The sequence below is a fragment of the Macrobrachium rosenbergii genome, chromosome 50 (assembly GCF_040412425.1).
Source record: "Macrobrachium rosenbergii isolate ZJJX-2024 chromosome 50, ASM4041242v1, whole genome shotgun sequence".
In the NCBI taxonomy this organism is placed as follows: domain Eukaryota; kingdom Metazoa; phylum Arthropoda; class Malacostraca; order Decapoda; family Palaemonidae; genus Macrobrachium; species Macrobrachium rosenbergii.
The window spans coordinates 3545081-3565000 of NC_089790.1; the positions used below are offsets into that span (position 1 = coordinate 3545081).

General features: G+C 38.3%; 1 protein-coding gene and 1 long non-coding RNA gene across 4 annotated transcripts in view; both read left to right on the forward strand.

The window, feature by feature from the left end:
- LOC136832500 (uncharacterized) overlaps nt 1-19920 on the forward strand; it is a 548606-nt gene that overhangs the window by 372483 nt on the left and 156203 nt on the right. For 2 of the 3 annotated variants that reach the window (XM_067093405.1, XM_067093406.1), the window contains exon 1: nt 18097-19505. The exons of the other annotated variant lie outside the window; for it this stretch is intronic. In XM_067093405.1, the coding sequence (XP_066949506.1) occupies nt 19419-19505 (87 nt within the window). In that variant the 5' untranslated portion in view covers nt 18097-19418. Of the gene's footprint in view, nt 1-18096; nt 19506-19920 lie in introns of those variants that run through there. 3 annotated transcript variants of the gene reach the window in all.
- LOC136832501 (uncharacterized) lies at nt 119-16730 on the forward strand. Its single transcript, XR_010851244.1, has 2 exons — nt 119-2049; nt 16662-16730. It is a non-coding gene; the product is annotated as an uncharacterized lncRNA (long non-coding RNA).

Here is a 19920-nt window from a genome sequence, read left to right on the forward strand (position 1 = left end):
AAGAGAAAGAGCGAGAGAGAGAGAGAGAGAGAGAGAGAGAGAGAAAAGAGGAAGAGAGAGAGAGAGAGAGAGAGAGAGAAGGAAGCGGTTTTTGGGCTCAAGTGCTGCGAGAGTTTCCAGTCTCTCTGTATCCCGGGTCTGCGCCACATCTCTCTGTCTCCTCACATCCGGGATCCGGGGTTTCTTTTTAATCTAAGTGTTCTCTCTCGTCAGTTCTCTCTCGTTTTGTCTCGTTTGCCTCGAACCCCCCCTTCCTTCCTTTCTTTCCTTTCCTTTTTTAATTTTTCGGTGTCGTGCTTCCTTCCTTCCTTTCTCCTGGTCCTCGTCCATCCTTCTTCTTCTTCCTCCTCCTCCTCCTCCTCCTCCTCCTCCTCCTCCTCCTTCTCCTCCTCCTACTACTCTTCTTCTTCCTCTTCTCTCTCAAAAGTCATTTCCATTCAGAAATCGCGTCGTCGTCGCCGTCTCTCCCCCTGAGAATCTTGCCCCCATTTTGAAAGAAAACTCAAAAGCATTTTCGTTTCCCATTCAGTTGGAGAAGCGATACTACCAGTCTTAACCCACAGAAAATATATATAAGTCTTAAAAAAGTTTCCGCTACACTTCAAGGATTTTATATATATATAAAAACAGTGACAACAAACCCAGTTTCATTTCGAGCGTCTTCTCCGAAACCTCGTTCGCTGCTCATAAAATTATTACCTCTTCTTCGACAGTCAATTCTCGTAAGGCCCTTGTATCTTCTTCTGCTTCCCCCCTCACCTGCGTTCTCCTCTTGGTCCTAATCAAAAATAAAATAAAAATATACACACACACACACACACACATACACACACACACACACACGCAACAGCTATCACCATTTCTTTTACCTGAATTGATAAAAAAAAAAAAAAACTCTGACCTGAATTGATTAACAGAAAGGATACGAAAAAGGAAACTTCTATGCAATCAATTCTTAACAGTGCCTAATTGACTTCTTTGTATAAGGATCCACTAACCTTTCTTCTCGCAGGAATCAATCATCGTCACACTCCCCAGGTTCCATCATTCGCTCATTATTACCGAGATAATTGTCATTGTCAGATAGATACATATATGTGTATATATATATATATGCATATATAAAACCGCAGCTGTCATTGCTCTTGTCCTCGCTTCCAGCAAAAATACCGCTCAAAACCTATTTTTAATCATCACCCGTCACCGAAATTGAGCTCGACTCGGGCAGAATCGGATCACTCCCAAATTTTAAGGTTGTTAACCTCTTTTAGAGTACCGGTAGCACCTATTGTCAACCTTCCCCGACCTCCCACTACCCGTTCCTCCTTCCCCAGCTCCTTACAGTGGGTATCAGATCTCCCTCCAAAACCCTGTGTTCCTCGAACAAGTGTATACTGCAATATATCGCGTACCCTGTCCTCCAAACAGAGCCTTGAGGCCAATTTTTGGTCAGTTCCTTACCCACCTTTTTGATTATACCTTTTTTTTTTTTTTGGAATCCAAGTCACCCGCCTAAGGACGCTGCCTTCGGCCTCTCCGCTCCAATCAGGAGGGACAAGAAGAAGTCAACGGGAGACGAAGAAGAAGGAGAAGAAGAGAAAGAAGAAGAAGAATCCAGAACGGAAAAGCGTAACACTGTGGACACTCTAAAAAAAAAAAAAAAATAAAAAACTTTTTCTCAAGTCTTTCACATGTGAAACTTTACAGCAATAATACTCATATTTAATTATTATATCCGTAACGATAAGAGGAAAACAGTTGGTTAAGTCAAAAGATAATAAGAGGAAGGAAAGATACACTTGTCTTTTGCATGGTCTAACCGGAAGGAGAGAAAGAAAAAAAGAAAAAACAAGCAACAGAAGCAATAAACCAAGACGAGAAAGCAATAATCGTAACAATAAAAAAAAAGAGGTAAAAGGAGACGCCATCGCAAGTTTTAATAGATCTGATAACGAGTCCTGAGAACGGCAGGAAATTTTGCAAAATAATTCCCAGTAGAATTGGGTGCGAAATTGAGCATCTCGAGGAGACATCGCGTTTCATTCTGAGGTAATTATTGCTGGGGGGGGGGGATCCCCCTCACCCCCTTCCTCCCCCGAGCTGTTGTTCTTTTGTAATGAGATATATATCGACATATTGCTGATTCATGTTTATTATATTGTATATGTTTAGCGGACAACACCTGTACAGACGCACGTACGTACACGTTGACGATAAAAAAAAAATTAGTGGTGTTAGGCAACTCTTTCAGCCAATCAGAGTGGAAGGTTTTCAACTGCGCGTTACGACTGGCATGGTTTTGGGTTCATTCAAATGCCTACATGATGCTTCTGTAGGGAGATGAAATGTAAATTTGTATATGTATGTATATATATATATACATATATATATATTTATATATATATATATATATATATATATGTGTGTATATATATATATATTATATATATATATATATATATATATATATATATATATATATATGTGTGTATATATATATATATATATATAAATATATATATATAAATATAAATATACACAAATATAAATACATATATGTGTGCATGTATATATGTATATATATATATATATATATATATATATATATATATATATATATATATATATATATAGTGTGTGTTTGTGTGTGTGTGAAAAAGCGAGGACGTAGATGTACAAATGTGAGGTATATAATGTATGTGTACAGTATAACTCAATGTGTGTTCATGAGGATCAAGAGTTTGAATGAACATTCAAGCAGCACAAATACTTTCATGTCCTGATGAAATTTATAGTTTGGATGATGGAATGTAAATGGATTGTTAACCTAATGTTAGCAGATTCTACACCATAAAGAAGGAAATATATAAGGAATGTCAATTTCGAAAAAATTTCATGACATATTCCAGTCTACTTATCATGCTATGGAGGAGGTTGTATTGACCGAGTGCTTGCTCAAGCAAAATAAATAACATTAATTACGTAAGTTATTTGAGTTCTGTGTTAGTTTTAGAAAGATTTTTTATATATTTATAGAGTTAGTGTTGGGACCATTTGTATGTAAAAAATTTTTTTTTTTTTAATAAGAACATACATACATACATACACACATACATACATACATACATACACACGTACACACACGTGTACATGTATGAATATGTCGTTTTTCATTTCCTGCGTTGCTGTTGTGTATTGTTTAAACCGTTACGTAACGCCTGTCAAACAAATGCATCAGCTTCCGACTCGAGGTACGGAAATTTTCATTATTTTCCTCTGTTCACAAACTTTGTTTTAATTTTCCATATTTGTACAGATTATACACCATCCATATCCATCCACAATGGTACAAGTAACCAATCAGCATTCCTTTCATTTATTAGCAATTCAACTACACATTTTCTCTCTTGCTTATACAACCTTTTTACGCGATAAATTCAGGTAGTGTTATTTTTACGGTATGGTATTTTCTCTCCATCTAAACTGAAGATATCACCAATGTAGAACATTCGTTTTGTCCCTGTAATGGTACATAGTAATTTTTTTTTTTTTTTTTTTTTTACGTTTTTGAACCTTTACATTATTCTCATAACGTTAGCTTTCGGTTGAATTTCCATGTTTTAAGATATACCCTAAGGACAGTTTAAACATTTTTTTTTTTTTTTTAGCACTTATTCACATACCGGTAGCTTTCAGTATGAATTTATTTGTTTCGATATTCCCCTTAAGACATTTAATGAAATAGGCCGACATAATAAAAAAAAAAAAAAAGTTTCTATCTGTCTAAATGCTTCTCCATCGTCAATTTGTTTTCCTGCTAACAATATACCCTTGTCAGTGTTCCCAGCTCTATTTATCTATCTGTTATTTAAATTGATATATTCATATAGTAACTCATTCATTCGTGATTGCCATACAGTCATTGACAGTGTATTCACCCATGTGAACTTCGTCATGGCGTCTAGTATTGTTTTGTGTCATTTACATTCCTTTCACATCAATTGTCTCTGATTTTCCCTGATGTATATATTTACACACATACACACCACACACACACAAATACATACATACATACATACATACATACATACATATATGTATATATACATATATAATAAATATATGTATATATGTTTATTAATATAATATATACTATATATATACATATATTATACTTGTACATATTTGATATGTATATGTATACACTTATGTACGTGTGCGTATACATGTATATACATACATACATACATACCTTTCCCCTGAAAAGTGGTTGCTCTAGAATTAAAGTTCCTTTTTTTTTTTAAGTGTCCTTTCCTTGCGTCTTAATATGATTTGGACCATCTCAGATCACCAGTTTCTTAATTTTATCTTTATCATCATTTCTTGCAGTACTTTCGGCACACTCGGGAACTGCTACACTTTTCGAACAGTACGCAAAAATTCATTCCTACTTACAAACCAGGCTCTTCCGCAGCCAGTAGGAGCGAGAATATGGTCTCAGTGTATGAAAAAGATAAAAAAAATACTTTCTTTGATGAAATATAATATGTAGTTATAAGTAATATAAATTTGTAGTTCATATTTTTTTTCGTATAGTTTTTGAAAAGTTACATGTGTGTCTGTGCTTCGGTCATATATTGTATACTTGCAGGGTACAGGCGGTTATTTTCTCCCACCTAAACTTAGCAATTTTTTCTAATACATGCTTACATACTGTACATAATACATATGTATATATACATATATATATTATATGATATATATATAATATATATATTAAATATATATATATATATATATATATATATATATATATATATATATATATATATATATATATATATATATATATATATATATATATATATATATATATATATATATATACACACACACACACACACACAGTACTGCATCTTAAAGTATATCTGATTTTTTGTTTAAATGGGTACACTCCTTTTGACTTTTTTATAGTCAAGTTTTTTTCATTTTCTATGTATTTTCACAGTTTGAGTTTCAGTAACGTAGGTATAACCTTCATGGAGATTGGGAAAACATTTTCATGCAGGAATTTCCTTTTTGTGTTGTGAATCATTTGTCACCAAAATTCTGAATTAGGTTCTGGTGAGAGATATTTTTCTCATTTATTTTAAACTGTTATTCAGGCTGATTCGAAGTGATTCCGGGAACATCGTAAAACAAGTCCATTCAGAATTGGGCCACTTTCTTTTTCACCTTTTTTTTTCTTTTTTTTTTTTTTTCTTTTCCATGTGGTTAGGTCCGATTTCCTCTCCACGAATTCAAGAAAGTCTGTTACTGGCTCTTAGCAACATTTCATTACTATGCATCATATTTTTATCTAATAGATATTGACCACTTATTATTACACTTTCACTCAACCTGTTCTTTTCTCCGTATTCAGGGATCAGCTTCAAGCTTTTGAAGCCTTTGCTTCGAATAACAAACTTTGGGAAATTATATTTTTGTGTGGTTCCTTCCAGGGCCTCAAGTTCTTGTCTGTAGTTGTGAAATAGACGCAATCATCGTCGGTCAGATTTGCGACTGTTCTATTTAGCTGTCAGTTACTTATTCATTTTTATCCCTTCATTTGCTTTTAAGGTGAACATGCAAATAAACCTAGACACCTTTATATACACGCATATTCATATACATATATATTAAGATACGAGTATATTTATATGTTTATTTTTATATATACATGTGTATTTTATATAAATGTATGTATGCATATATTTAGAGAGCAATTAGTGCTCTTAAGATAACTCTTATTGTAAGCAAGGATGCAGGTGAAGTCTATTTTAAGTAATCCCAGGTAAATTCACTTCTCTCCGAGTGTGATCCGTCAATGTTACTATTATTCCTTAGTAAATCTGCCATCGCTGCTGGAATCCTTGAACTCTGATATACCCCGTTCTAAGGATGAATTCTTATACATGGGTGAAGTCCAACTCTGCCATTCTCTCGGCGAGCGAAATCTACAAGTTCCGGCAAAAGTAAGTGTTGTTATGGAGCTGATCAGCTGAAAGGTTTTTTACGGTTCCTTTCAAGGCAAGTGCGTTTTAATGCCAGATGGAGTCAGATGGGATGGAAGAGGCTCTTCAGTGAGTGCAATGATCCTTGATTGGCTTCAGATACTCTTAGTAATTAAAATATCATGGTGGTTCTAATGCAGGATTTTTGTCGGTCGAAACCTGGGCTGTTGAGATCTTTCTTGAGAGAAGTCTTGTAAAAACGTATGAATGCATAATGCGTGGATTTATAAAATTTAAATAATGGTTTAAAAGTTGCCTTTATTTGGTCTTGTTTCCTCAAATGTTTGATTTAGTAGAGCGAATTTTTCTGATGTTTTCGCAGTGTAAAAATAAAAAACTGGTAAACTGACATTTTTTTTAAATAAAAAAGCAGGTAAAATGACAATTGTAAAAATAAAAAAACTGGTAAACTGACAATTGTAAAAATAAAAAAAAACGGGTAAACTGACAATTGTAAAAATAAAAAAAAAAAACTGGTAAACTGGCAATTGTAAAAAAAAAAAAACGGGTAAACTGACAATTGTAAGAGTAAAGAAAAATGCCTTATATATTCTTCATAAAAGGTAATCACAGCAAACGAGCCGGGAAATACATTACCACTTACTCCACATAAAAAAGGGGATATGGATATTACTCCACTTAATGATTATTAAATACGATTATTACAGGACAACACTGGCTGATACCTAAATAGATTCAAGTAATTGTGTTTGACGTAGCTGCTACAACTCTTAAAGACCACATGCTGTAATCTGATTTATATTCACATCTACTTATCATTTTGATATTTCTTGTTCTTTTTTTGATTTTTTTTTTTTTTTTTCAATTTTATTGTTGTAAATGTTAAGAGCCATTTGTGGTGAAAATGTCGTGATAAGTGGAATCTGATGAGTTATAAATTTGTGGAATTGTTTTAACAATATCTTTTGTGTCCTTCATAACCTCCCCTTCTCATAAGTAGCAGTAGAGGGTGAAACAATGATAAAAGAAGTAATAGTAACGATATTACTATTATTATCATTGATAGTCAAATGTAAATTGATATTGTACTGCCGTCAGTCAAAGGTAATCCTATCAGTATGTTTTCACAGCTCACTCCATTGTAAACTAAATCTGTACGTGACATCACTGTTGACTGAGTTTAATCTCCTCTCTCTCTCTCTCTCTCTCTCTCTCTCTCTCTCTCTCTCTCTCTCTCTCTCTCTCTCTCTCTCAGCTTAAATAATTGAAAATACCGTAGCATTTTTATTCCTTAACCGTTCAAAATTTTATTTTACTTTCTGTGGCTGGTATAATATTTCTCTCTCTCTCTCTCTCTCTCTCTCTCTCTCTCTCTCTCTCTCTCTCTCTCTCTCTCTCTCTCTCTCTCAGCTTGAATAATTCAAAACACCGTGTCATTTCATATTTCTTCACAGTCCTAAATTCGGTTATATTAATCCGTGGCTGGTATAATTCTCTCTCTCTCTCTCTCTCTCTCTCTCTCTCTCTCTCTCTCTCTCTCTCTCTCTCTCTCTCTCTCTCTCTCTCTCTCTCAGCTTGAATAATTCAAAACACTGTGTGATTTCATATTTCTTCACAGTCCTAAATTTGGTTATATTAATCCGTGGCTGGTATAATCTCTCTCTCTCTCTCTCTCTCTCTCTCTCTCTCTCTCTCTCTCTCTCTCTCTCTCTCTCTCAACTTGAATAATTCAAAACACCGTGTCATTTCATATTTCTTCACAGTCCTAAATTTGGTTGTATTAATCCGTGGCTGGTATAATCTCTCTCTCTCTCTCTCTCTCTCTCTCTCTCTCTCTCTCTCTCTCTCTCTCTCTCTCTCTCTCTCTCTCTCAGCTTGAATAATTCAAAACACAGTGTCATTTCATATTTCTTCACGGTCCTAAATTTCAAAACACAGTGTCAATTAGTATTTCTTCACAGTCCTAAATTTGGTTGTAGTAATCCGTGGCTGGTATAATCTCTCTCTCTCTCTCTCTCTCTCTCTCTCTCTCTCTCTCTCTCTCTCTCTCTCTCTCTCTCAGCTTGAATAATTCAAAACACAGTGTCATTTCATATTTCTTCACAGTCCTAAATTTGGTTGTAGTAATCCGTGGCTGGTATAATCTCTCTCTCTCTCTCTCTCTCTCTCTCTCTCTCTCTCTCTCTCTCTCTCTCTCTCTCTCTCTCTCCTCTTACAATTCCACGTCTCGTATGGGTCCTAAATAAGCTGTTATTAATCAGCGCTTTATTGAACGGAGTTTGGGCTGCACAATAAACTTGAATGGACACCTTAATGAACAGAATCATTTTAGCATAATTTTACTCATCGCGCCATCGAGATATTCAGACAACACATTACGTAATCCCGCCAGATTTGAATATGCAAACTATGTTACGTAGTTTTTGAAATCTCGAGAATCAAAAGTTAGCAACATAACCAACCGGTTCGTCCTGCCTCGCCGTATATCCCTTTTAAGCAAGCAGGGTGCCTGTTTTTGACGAAGATCTCCCCCGGGAATCGTAGACCCGACTGTGTGGGTTTTGCGGCGGGCGGAGAAATAAAAACGTTACGGATTTTCTTACTAGATTGTACGCCTCTAATTCATCATTGGCCGGCCGGAGACTCGAACTCGGGCCTAGCAGTGTGCTAGCCGAGAACTCTACCGACTCGTCCAACGAGGAACTACTACGATCTGCAGAACCACACATTAGTTAAGTGTGAGATGACGTTCTCCTCCCTTCCTTACTTTATAATAAGTTTCTCGTTTGTTAATTGAGGGGTTCTAGTAGTTCTCCCTTTATTTAAGCAGAGAGATAATTGGAAACGCATACAACAGGAACTTCGTTAATTGAAATCGCAGAATGAATGGCATAACTTTGAATCCTTTCAAACAATAAGACCAGTACTGAAACTTGGGATTCATTTTACTCAGCAGGATCGAAATAAAATATAAAAAAGTTTGGGCACGTTTTAATATAGCTAATTGTCTCAGATAGGATGGTTTTCGTAAGTATCAAGGGACGTATGAAGCTATTCGTTTACTTAGATAGTAGAAAACGCAAGCACTCATTTACTGAGAAAGTAGGAATATGTAAGAGAATGCGAGTATAACTATTCTAAAGATGGCAGAATTAAGTAAAACATCCTTGCTATTACCGATACTTTACAAAGCTTTGAATCAGTAAGTAGTTCTTCCTTCAGACGTCTCATATTATCTGCAAATAAACAGGTTTAGCATTACACTTCGCTGACTAAGATCTTTGAATCTTACTCAAGGACTGCAAAGCGTGCAAGAAAGTGGTTCAGTTTCTAGGATGGCACAGTTCCATAGGTCGTTTTGGTTTTCGGGAACTTGGTAATTTATCTGTTTGCCCCTTGACCAAAAATTAGAGTGTGGAAAAAAACGGATTTGTATGACCTCCGACCTACCGTTAGGGGTCATCTAGTAACTGACCTGTCTGTCTTTCTGGCCATACACAAGTCAGCCTGTCCGCTGAGCCTAAAATGTAAATTTTCCGTGTTCTTATTCCCGTGTCCGTAACCTTTGGACCACGCGAGAAAGAGAAAGAGACTTTATATTTGGCATGCATTCTCCGCTAATCTGATGTGCAAACTGAGGTCAAGGTCATACCTATAAGTCAGAGGTCGAATTGGAATTTGCCACCGCTGCACTCATTGTTTTTCACATACACATCTTTGACTTTTCTATTTTTTTCTGCTGAGGTTAAGAGATTTTTTAAAAATCAGTTAGAATAAGATTTCTTCGTATACTTAACGACAAGTTAGGCAGATTTTTTCATGGAAGTCGAAGGTGAAAATTCTAACATTTTCAAAGGTCCAGTGGTGCTCGGTGACATTCATCGCCACGCCCTTTGTGTTTGATTTATTTTATAGGAATAAGATATTGCATACTCAGTAGTCAGCTAATTTGACTCGTTCTCTTAGATTTTGTGGTATGCATCCCACTTACCGGGTAAGGTCTACGAATAAGGTGTAGCTATAAAGACTAGAATCTTAACAACTTTGAAATTGACTCTTATTACTTAAAAGTTAGCAAAGAAACATATTAAGGGGGTAATGGTTTCATGAATTTGTATATTAGTTACCTCTCTCTCTCTCTCTCTCTCTCTCTCTCTCTCTCTCTCTCTCTCTCTCTCTCTCTCTCTCTCTCTCTCTCTCTCTCTCTCTCTCTCTGTTGTCAATCAGAAATGAAGGAATAAAATTTTATTCACATTATTTTGTTATCAAATATAGATTATAACATCATCTTAATCACAATTGAAAGTAATTAACATACATGAGTAAAAAAGAAGTAATTGAGAAGAGCAAAATTTACTTAAAAACTTAAGAAATTAATTGCTTTATATTTGCCATGTTCACTAACATTAAAATCTAATTTAACTTGTTTTGAAAGATGTTTCAATCTTCGATAGACTTCAAAGATAGACTACTTTGCTCTTATTGTCAGCCAGGGATAAGACATTAGGCGGATGCATAGCTCTACCTGCAGCCAGTGTCTTGCTCCCCTGGGTCCTACATGGGCGAAGAGGGGCCTTGGGCATGATCAAAAGTTTAAGTATGTTCTGTCCCTTGGCAATGTCTGTCCCTCGCCTCTGTTGCTCATTAGCTAAACTTTTAGGGTTAAAGAGAAGGAGATAAAATGCTTGGTTGATGAATATGCAAAACTCCATGATGGGGTCATGGGACAGCGGGGAGTATTCATGAGTACAGGAGCCGGGAAGAAGAATTATTAAAAGCAGGAAGTAGTTGGATGAGGAAGTTAGAGCTTTAGTGGAAAAACAGACTTTTTGAGGTATAAATGCTTGAAAGAAATAAAATCCATGTATATAGAAGGATGGATAGGACACTCAAAAGTGACAGATGGAAAAAAAAGGCAGACTAAAATAAATGAGAGAAATGATCAATAGCTTTAAGGAGAATGAAAAGTTGTTCTTCAGGGGAGTACGAAACATTCGTTCCTTTTAGTGTACCTCCTTTCATATTCTCTTTCTTCCATCTTACTTTCCAGCCTCTCCTAACAATTGATTCATAGTGCAACTGCTTTGAGGTTTTCCTCCTGTTACACCTTTCAGACCTTTTACTGTCAATTTCAGCTTCAGCGCTGAATGACCTCATAGGTCCCAGTGCTTGGCCTTTGGCCTAAATTCTATATTCAGTTCAGTTCATTTATTTGATGAGGTGTTAATAATGTATGGCACGGAAGTTAAATTACTGAGGAGTAAAGAATTGACGATGGAAAGAAATCTTGTCTTAGAATGTCTTGATAGGAGAGTGACGACTGCAAAATAAAAGTGAGTCTGAGGCAAGGGTATGTTATGTCTGTACATTTTGATATCTTTAAGAAGGCATTGATCCAAAATGTCACAGAAAAAAAAATTATGTGCACGTGCAAGGTGGGAAAATGAGTTGGATATTTTGAGCAGCGAAGAGAAGTTGGAGCTGGGGATTTGGTACGATACATGTACACATGCGATGTCAGGCAGGGCAGCCGATCGAGGCTACGGCCTACCCCAACGCCAAATCAAAGTCCTTCAAAAGAAGGCATCGTGCTTACCCCATATAAAAAATGGGAAAAAGCACGTTAAACGAAGAAGAAGAAGAAGAAGAGAAGTTGTAGAAGCTAGTGAAAAAGTGTTGGCTAGATGAGCCCTAATTATCAATATGAGCAAGATAAAGGTCAAGGGTGAATGGAAACCTCGATATCACGGAGCTTTTAACATAGAGATGAATGATGCGACGTGTTTGATGTGTTGCGTATGATCCCTTTTGTGTACGTGTATGAATTAGCCGATGATGAGGAGGAGGTATTTTGCGCTGCACCGGGGATTCAGTAGTTAGGAAGAACGAATGTGATGTTTGAGAGTATTTCAAAAGTATTTTCAATATTGAAAGAATCTTACGTTCGTGATGTTTGAGAGTATTTTAAAAGTATTTTCACTTTTGAGAAAATCTTACGTTCGTCGTTTCGATAAAACAAGCTCAAAATAGAACATAAACGAAGAGTTCTTACCTATACTAATCCTACAAATGTCATCGTATCCTCTTTCCTCGAGAGAACTTGATCCAAGTACCCTCAGAGGCAGATGTCTGTGCTCGCACATATGAATGAAGCTTAGTGATAAATGCAGGACATTATTCTCTTTTTCCTCACAATGCACGGAGGCAGGCTGGTAGAGATCCTCTACACGAGAGAGAGAGAGAGAGAGAGAGAGAGAGAGAGAGAGAGAGAGAGAGAGAGAGAGAGAGAGAGAGAGAACTGTTGCGAGAGCTCTACATGCTTTTGAGACTGGATGATAAATGAATGCCGGAAGGGGAGGCAATTTTCGGCGCAGTAGAGTTTCCTGTACAGCATATAATACTGTATGAAACTGTCACCCACGGCCCATGAAAACTCTCAGCCTCGACCCGTGAAGCTTTCAGCCACGGCCTGGTGGTGGCCTGTGTTGTTGGCACCTATATCGGTGCCAGACACACGATCATGTCTAACTTTAACCTTAAAATCAAAACTACTGAGGCTAGAGGGCTGCACTTTGGTATGTTTGATGATTGGTGGGTGGATGATCAACATACCAATTTGCAGCCCTCTAGCCTCAGTAGTTTTTAAGATCTGAGGGCGGACAGAAAAAGTGCGGACGGACAGACAGTTTTCTTTTGCAGAAAACTAAATAAGAAAAAAATTAAAAGATTTATTTTAAACGAGAGTCAAAAGCGAAGTTCGCAGGGAGTGAACGATAATTTAAATGGATTAGAAAATTGCTTTTGTAGAATTGTTTAAGCGTGAGGAAGCAATGAATGCTAAATTGAGTAGAAAGGTCGAAATTAACACAGTGGAAAGTTCCGTAGGGAAATAAAGATTCGTCGTCAATTTTCTCAGATAGCAGAGCTTTAGGTAGAGACATTTGGACAGAGGCGAAGATGAGGTTTGGAGAACTGAAGAAAAACAACCAGTGGAAATAAAATCAAATGTAATAAAAATTTTTCCAAAGATAATGAAGGCTTAGTTGATCACGAGATGATGTAGGACTAAAATATAACTTGGCAAATGGAAGTAGTGGAAAGCTGGAAAAGTAAGGCGTTTCAGTGAAGGCCACTAATGAAAAATTGAAGACAGGTGATGAAGAAGTTAAAGTAGAGGCAAGAATCTTAGCTTTAAAAAAAAGGGGGGCGGGTTTCAAAAAGTTTCTGACACAGTTTTCAAAATGGGATCAAACTCAGCCGTCGCCAGAAATGAAGAATGAAAAGAAAAACAAACGAAAACAGAGAATTTGTTTAATTAAGAATAAATATGAAAAGTAGGTAAAATAGGACAGTGACTGAGGGATAGTGTAGAGATGACAAAAAAAAAAAAATGTGAAAATGTAAGAAGTGCTGAGGTGACGACTTCCGCGAACCCCCTACGAAAGGACCACTGGAATGGAATCAGTCTCTCTCTCTCTCTCTCTCTCTCTTCGTCGTTCTCAGTGGCAAAGGGATAATGGGAAGGAGGAGTAGAGATCTTTGTAGATGAACGCGGATCCCCAATGTATCTTCTGAGACCACAGACGAATACGTAACGAAGGTGAACGGGAAAGAGTCGGAAAACGAGGGCAAGTGGGCCACGGAGAGAGAGAGAGAGAGAGAGAGAGAGAGAGAGAGAGAGAGAGAGAGAGAGAGAGAGAGAGCATAAATTAGTATGGTTTCGAAAAGTTAACCGATGTGAGAGCGAGAGGCCCCGTGGGGAATTGCAACCCTGAAACCACTCCCTTATGTAAAGTTGTAAGAGGGTGCAAAGTTTGTATGTGTGTATATACATAAGTGTGTATATACACACGTATGTATATACACACATACAAAGTTTGTATGTGTGTATATGTAGATAGATAGATATGTGTATACACATATATTCTATGTATGTATATATGTATTGCATATATGTGTATGTATGTATGTATGTATGTATATATTGTGTGTGTATGTGTGCAAGATGAGTAAAAAGACGTGAAAAAATATCTGTGTATTAAATACAAAGCCTTTCATTTCATACACCGTGAAATACACACAGTCGAAAAATATCGATGTATTGCATACAAAAACCTTACATTTCACACACACCATGAACACACTCAAATGAGTTTGTGTACATCACGAATCAATATCCCAAAAGCAGTCAGCCAACACTCAGTATGTGGCCAGCCGGTAATGATAAAGCGACAGACAAAAGGAGAGACATAATAGCGATAATGATAAAGTGGTGATAGAGAGAAATGGACCGCACATTAAGGCTTCAATTGAAATCTTGAGCGGAAATTAAGTCGCTTCCTGGTCATTGCGTGAGGGATAATGGGCGTCGGTGAGAGAGAGAGAGAGAGAGAGAGAGAGAGAGAGAGAGAGAGAGAGAGAGAGAGGTAAAAATCTCGACAGGGATGAAGAGTAATTGGTGTCGCTTTCATGAAGATTTATTCTCATTACACTGAGTAAATATTTGAAACTGACGAATTGTGTCCCCGGTCGAGTGAAGAAGAGGTGTCGACTTCCGTCGACATCGCGAATAGTAGTGATTTCGTCGACAGCGTCGAAAGAATGAGAAGACATTATACTGGAGTGCGTTACCTTAGCCAACGCCCCAGTTCCTCTTTTTATTCATTTTTTATTTTGGGGGAGGGGGGCGGCGGGGGCGCCCTGCCTTCCTATGGGCTCTTTACGTAACAGAAAAAAAAGAGTGTGGGATGAATGGAATAAATATGGAATGAAAGAGTGAGAAGCCCAAAACAGCTTTAGCACTTCCACCAGAGGTTTTTTTTTATTTTATTTCATTTTATTTTATACATATTTTTTGGGGCCTGTATTTTTCTCCACTCTACGCCATGATGCTTTTTCATACTTCAGTTTTGTTTTCAGAAGGCTGTGGGTACCCGGAGAAAAAAAAAAAAAAAAAAAGAGCCAGCACGTATGTAGATTAAGGAAGTAAATGGGGTTGAGCCGGCACGCGAGAGAGAGAGAGAGAGAGAGAGAGAGAGAGAGAGAGAGAGATTTTTTTTGATGAGAGGGGATATGAGTTCCATTCAGGCCAGACCAGTTATGAGGGTGTCCCTTGTAATGAGGGGCCTCTTAGATGACCTGTTTGTTCCGCTCCTCTACGGAAGAGGGAGAGGGGCGGGAAAGAGATGGATAGAGAAAGAAGAGAGAGAGAGAGGAAGAAGAAGGAAAAATGGGGAAACAGACACACGAAGAGGCCTCTCGAGGGCCCTTTAAATTCACCGCCGGGACGAGGTTCCATAAGCGCTCCTTTCTTTGTGCGTATGAATGCGTATGGGAGAAAAACGTACGCGTATGGAAAGAAAGAAAGAAAGAAAGAAGGAAAGGGGATTCCCTTCCACCGAATGTTATCACGTCCAGACACTCGTCCTCGTTTCGTTTCTAATCCGACACCTGCATTCTTTTCGGGAATTATATGCCGTTGGTCCGTCGGGTATTCGTGGTGTGCCGTAATGAAGTTGAGGTGAAATGCATTTATGAATATTTTTAAACATGAATTCTTTATGGGATGCTGAAAATATATTCCACACAGATTCTCTGTATTTATATATACATGTTTAATGGTGTAGATTTTATATATATATGTACATGGGTCGTAGGATTCCATTCTTCAGTGGGCCTACCCCTTTAGCGAAAACCAGGTGCCGATTTCCGACCGTGGTTCACTATTTATGGGACAGAAATCCATGAATTAGGTTCCTGGTGGTTCTACGATTGTTGTTGGTTGACTCTGTAGTTAATAGTGTGTGGCATAGCAAATTTATCCTATAAAATCTGATGAAAGTCGGAAGGCTTGTATCTTTCGATTTCTTCCAGTCAAGAGGAAAGGGAAAGTGTCTGTGTGTATATGTATATGTATATTTATATATATATATATATATATATATATATATATATATATATATATATATATATATATATATATATATATATATATATATAATTTTCATACTGAATTGTTGATACGCGTCACGGAATTGATGGGGCCTCGCCACTCACATTTGACCTATACGGCGAGGTGTCCTATTCAAGAAAGCTGCATACATTCGGACAACCTTAATCCTTACGTTATTAACTGAAGCCCCAAAAAGGGGGTCGGGATTGTATATTGCCTCCCATTCACAGTTGCAGCACATTATTTGGTCTCAACAATACGACGAGATGTCTCTTCCCCCGCTGCTGTTGATGATTCTATTCGACAACGTCCATCGTCATTCTTCACGGCGCCTTCATTGAAGTGGATTGCAATAGGCGTCTCTTGCTTGAATTAAAATTAGCTATATATTTGCACAAGAAAGGAAATGTTGTTTTACTTTTAAATCGATGGCAGTTTCGTTTTGACTGAGTGGTTGATGGGTTTGAGTTGAGTGAGTGACTGTGTGCATATTCGTATAGGTGAAGATATGTTTGTACGCTGTGATGCCTTTGAGACAACTAAACTTACATCGGCCACTAATGACAATCAAAGGAAACATATACACTTACAAACTTGTATATTATATTACAAATACTTTAATATTAAGCTTTTGTTCATTATAGTGAACATGTATTTTTATCTCGGTGACTTAATGCTTGTATTTCTACTTTCAGTGTCCCAGGTATAACATAATCTCCTGCGCCTCGCCGTGCGTTTCAAAGCCTTAATTATTCTCAAGAGAAGAAGAACTCGCTCGAAAGGCCACCGTCATTACAGGAGTGAAGTGACAGCTCAACTTGAAGTGAACCTCGGTCACTGTCAAAAGTCTTAAAAGTCCTCTACCCAGAGTCCTGCAAGACTCCCTCCTCGAATTCTCTGTTGGCTGATTTGGTCGAAAGTCCTGCGACAGGGGAACTACTGCTTGCAGTCAGCTAGAGAGAATTCTGCTGAAAGTCCGTTGTTAAGTCTCAAAAAGTCCCATCATCATCGTCCCGTCCTTGCACAGCCGATATAGACCTAAGTCCCCCCCTCCTGATACTTCCAGTAGTCCGTCCTATTCCAGAAGGAGAGAGTCAGAGGAGAAGAGTGACGTGAAGAGGCGAAAGAGAGAGAGAGAATCCCTATTTCGGCGAACTCCATCGGAATCACCCGTCCCCAGCCTTCTACAGTAGGTCTCGCGGCTGAGGATTCCGACTCGAAGTCAGTTTCCCGAGAGGACTCAGAAGAGCCAGCGAGGCCGTCGGCTGCTGGAGACCTCGAGCGCCCGAAGACTTTCTTCGCCCACGTGAGGAGGAAGTGCGGTTTCACAGCGTTGCAGCAGCAGCAGCAGCAGCACCACCACCACCACTGATCTTCTCAGAACTAGAAGAGCGAGAGAGGACAGAAAACAACTTGGAAACAAAAGGAGACTCGTTATTTCTCGCGGAACCGCCAGAAGCCCGAGAGCCTTCAAGACGTTTCCTTCCCCTCGGAAGGTCAGTGTTTGAAGGACTCTGCGCGTGCGCGCTGCAAGAATCAGAACTTGCGAGGCAGGAACAGCAAAAAAGTTAAAGAGAGAAATCGGGGGAAAAAATATCGCCTCATTGAGAATCCGATTATTATGAGCAATATTTGTTCGACAAGATAATAAGAAAAGCATTAGTAAACAGTAGCTCCCATTTAGGTTCAGGAAAGGAAAAAATAAAAGAGTATTGGAAAACTTTTGGAAGCCAAAGTTTGCCGCAGCATTTTTAGTGAATGCTGGAGAAAGAAAATCTCAGACCCTGAGAAGCACCACTGTTAAATTGCGAGTGCTTGAAGTGCTTGAAGTCACAGAGCAAGGCCTGAAGTCGGCAGATTAGTGAAAAGCAAAACCAGGTAAGAAAGAAAAAGAAAAAAGCAAGCAGCGAAAATAAAAGAGGACCATTTTCCCGAAGTTGCTTGGGAACTAAAGAAGGAAAAAGGAAGTAATATTATCCCTCCCAGCTCATCCTGGTACCCTTAATAATAGTGCCCAGTCTGTGCCCAACTCGTTAGGACATAACCCTCAAACAACCACCAGCTTCCTCTTCCCCTACGTATGCGTATACATACCTGTGTGTATGTGTGTGTGTCTTTGTGTGTATAGACACGTAAGTATCCACATACACAGATCGACAGACAGTACAGTTACTATCCCTCCCATCCGTTTCTCGTTTGGAAAATTCCTCTCGTCCTTGCAACCTGCAGAAAAGGGCCATTTGGCTCGTCCTTCCTCGATCACTCTCAACCATATCACGTCGCGAGTTGTTGTATCCCAAAGCCGTAGGAGAGCTTTATATATATCGATATATATAATATATATATATACATACATATACACTTCGGAAACTCTCTTTTTGGTAACTTGGTGCGATCCAAGCGCGGCTTCTTCCCAACTTTCTGAGAAGCAGTTTGTTAGCAAAATATAAAATATATATATATATATACATACAAAAAAAAAAAAAACAAATACATTCGTTCACTCACACTCGAGTCATTAGAGCTCCCGCTGATCAAGAACCGTTTTTAGCCGTTGTTGTAACCGTTATCGTTGAATCTGTTATCTAAAAGTTGCTAAGTAAGAAGTTAACTTGTATCAAGTCGAGACAATTTTATACCGACGCTGAGTTGTTGGTGTTTTGTCAGTTAGCTCGTCGCTGTGAACGTCTTCTGCCGCCGACTCTGCTCAGATATTTTTTGAGGCCCAGTCACGCGAGGCGTTTCCCTTTTAAACTGGCTGTTGAACTTTTATAGTTGTGAAAAAAAGATTAATTATCTATTTACTGGTACTGAATTGGAGTGTTTGAAGCAGGAGAGTGGTAAAAAAAACAAATAATACGTGAAACAATAAAAAAAAAAAATAAATAAAGATAAGACGGTTTGTTGTTCTCACCTTTACGTAGTCTTCCCATGGGATTCGTCAGGGGTACTATTTTTAGCTTTATTGTTTGTAAATCGGGAGATCGTGAGTTGTCGCTGCCCTCTGTCGCAGTTGCCGTTTCTCTGCCGAACCAGTACAAATCCAGAAGGGCGTCTTGCGCGTAAAAAGCGGATTCAAAAGAGACAGAGAGCAGAAAATAAAAAAAAAATAATAATAACACTAGACAGGTGCACGCAAACTGTACTTTTCTAACCCCAGTCGAAATCTCAGTAAGAAAAATATATATATATATACAACATATACTTTCCGAACCCTCCCTTGTATACGGTGACCTGATTATCTCAATACCCTCCACGCCACCCCACCACTCCGCCCCCCTCCCTTGGCTACAACCCCAAAAAGAGAGAGAGAGAGAGAGAGAGAGACAGAGAGAACCTCCTCAACCTCCTCCCTCTTCCTTGGTGTCCCATAACCAACAACCCCTTCTCGCGCACACACTCTAAGCAATAAGTATTATCGGTTAGGGTTGCCCCCCGCGTCACAAGCGAAAATGGCGGGCAGATTCGCCGGTGCCCGCATGGGCATGGCCAACCAGAAGAAAAATGAGTCTGCCATGAACAAACGCAACAGGAGCAAGGTAAGGAACGCCAGCATTTCTCCTACAACCCCCTTCTCTCTTTTCGTTTCCATTCCATTTTTTGGCCTTTCTCCTCTCTCCCGCAGGCTTTCTCTCAAGTAGTGTGTTGCCTTACAGTCTCCATATACCATTTAGCAGCGTCCACTATGTCTGCCTCTCACCTTGTTTTTACCTTTGTGTTCAGATCCACCCGGCTTTTATCTGTATCATTTCGAAACCTGAAGATATTCATTAGATATTTACTAGCAGTAGTGATGTCAAGGGAACTTATGGCCTCCCCTCAGCGAACTCTATCTGGCTGTCCCAGTCAACAGAAGTAACTGCCTCTTTTTTTTTTTTTTTTTTTTTTCTTAAGGAAAAAGTAGAAACGATGTGCGCTAGAGAAGGAATGTTTTCGCGCGGACGCGAGTATCGA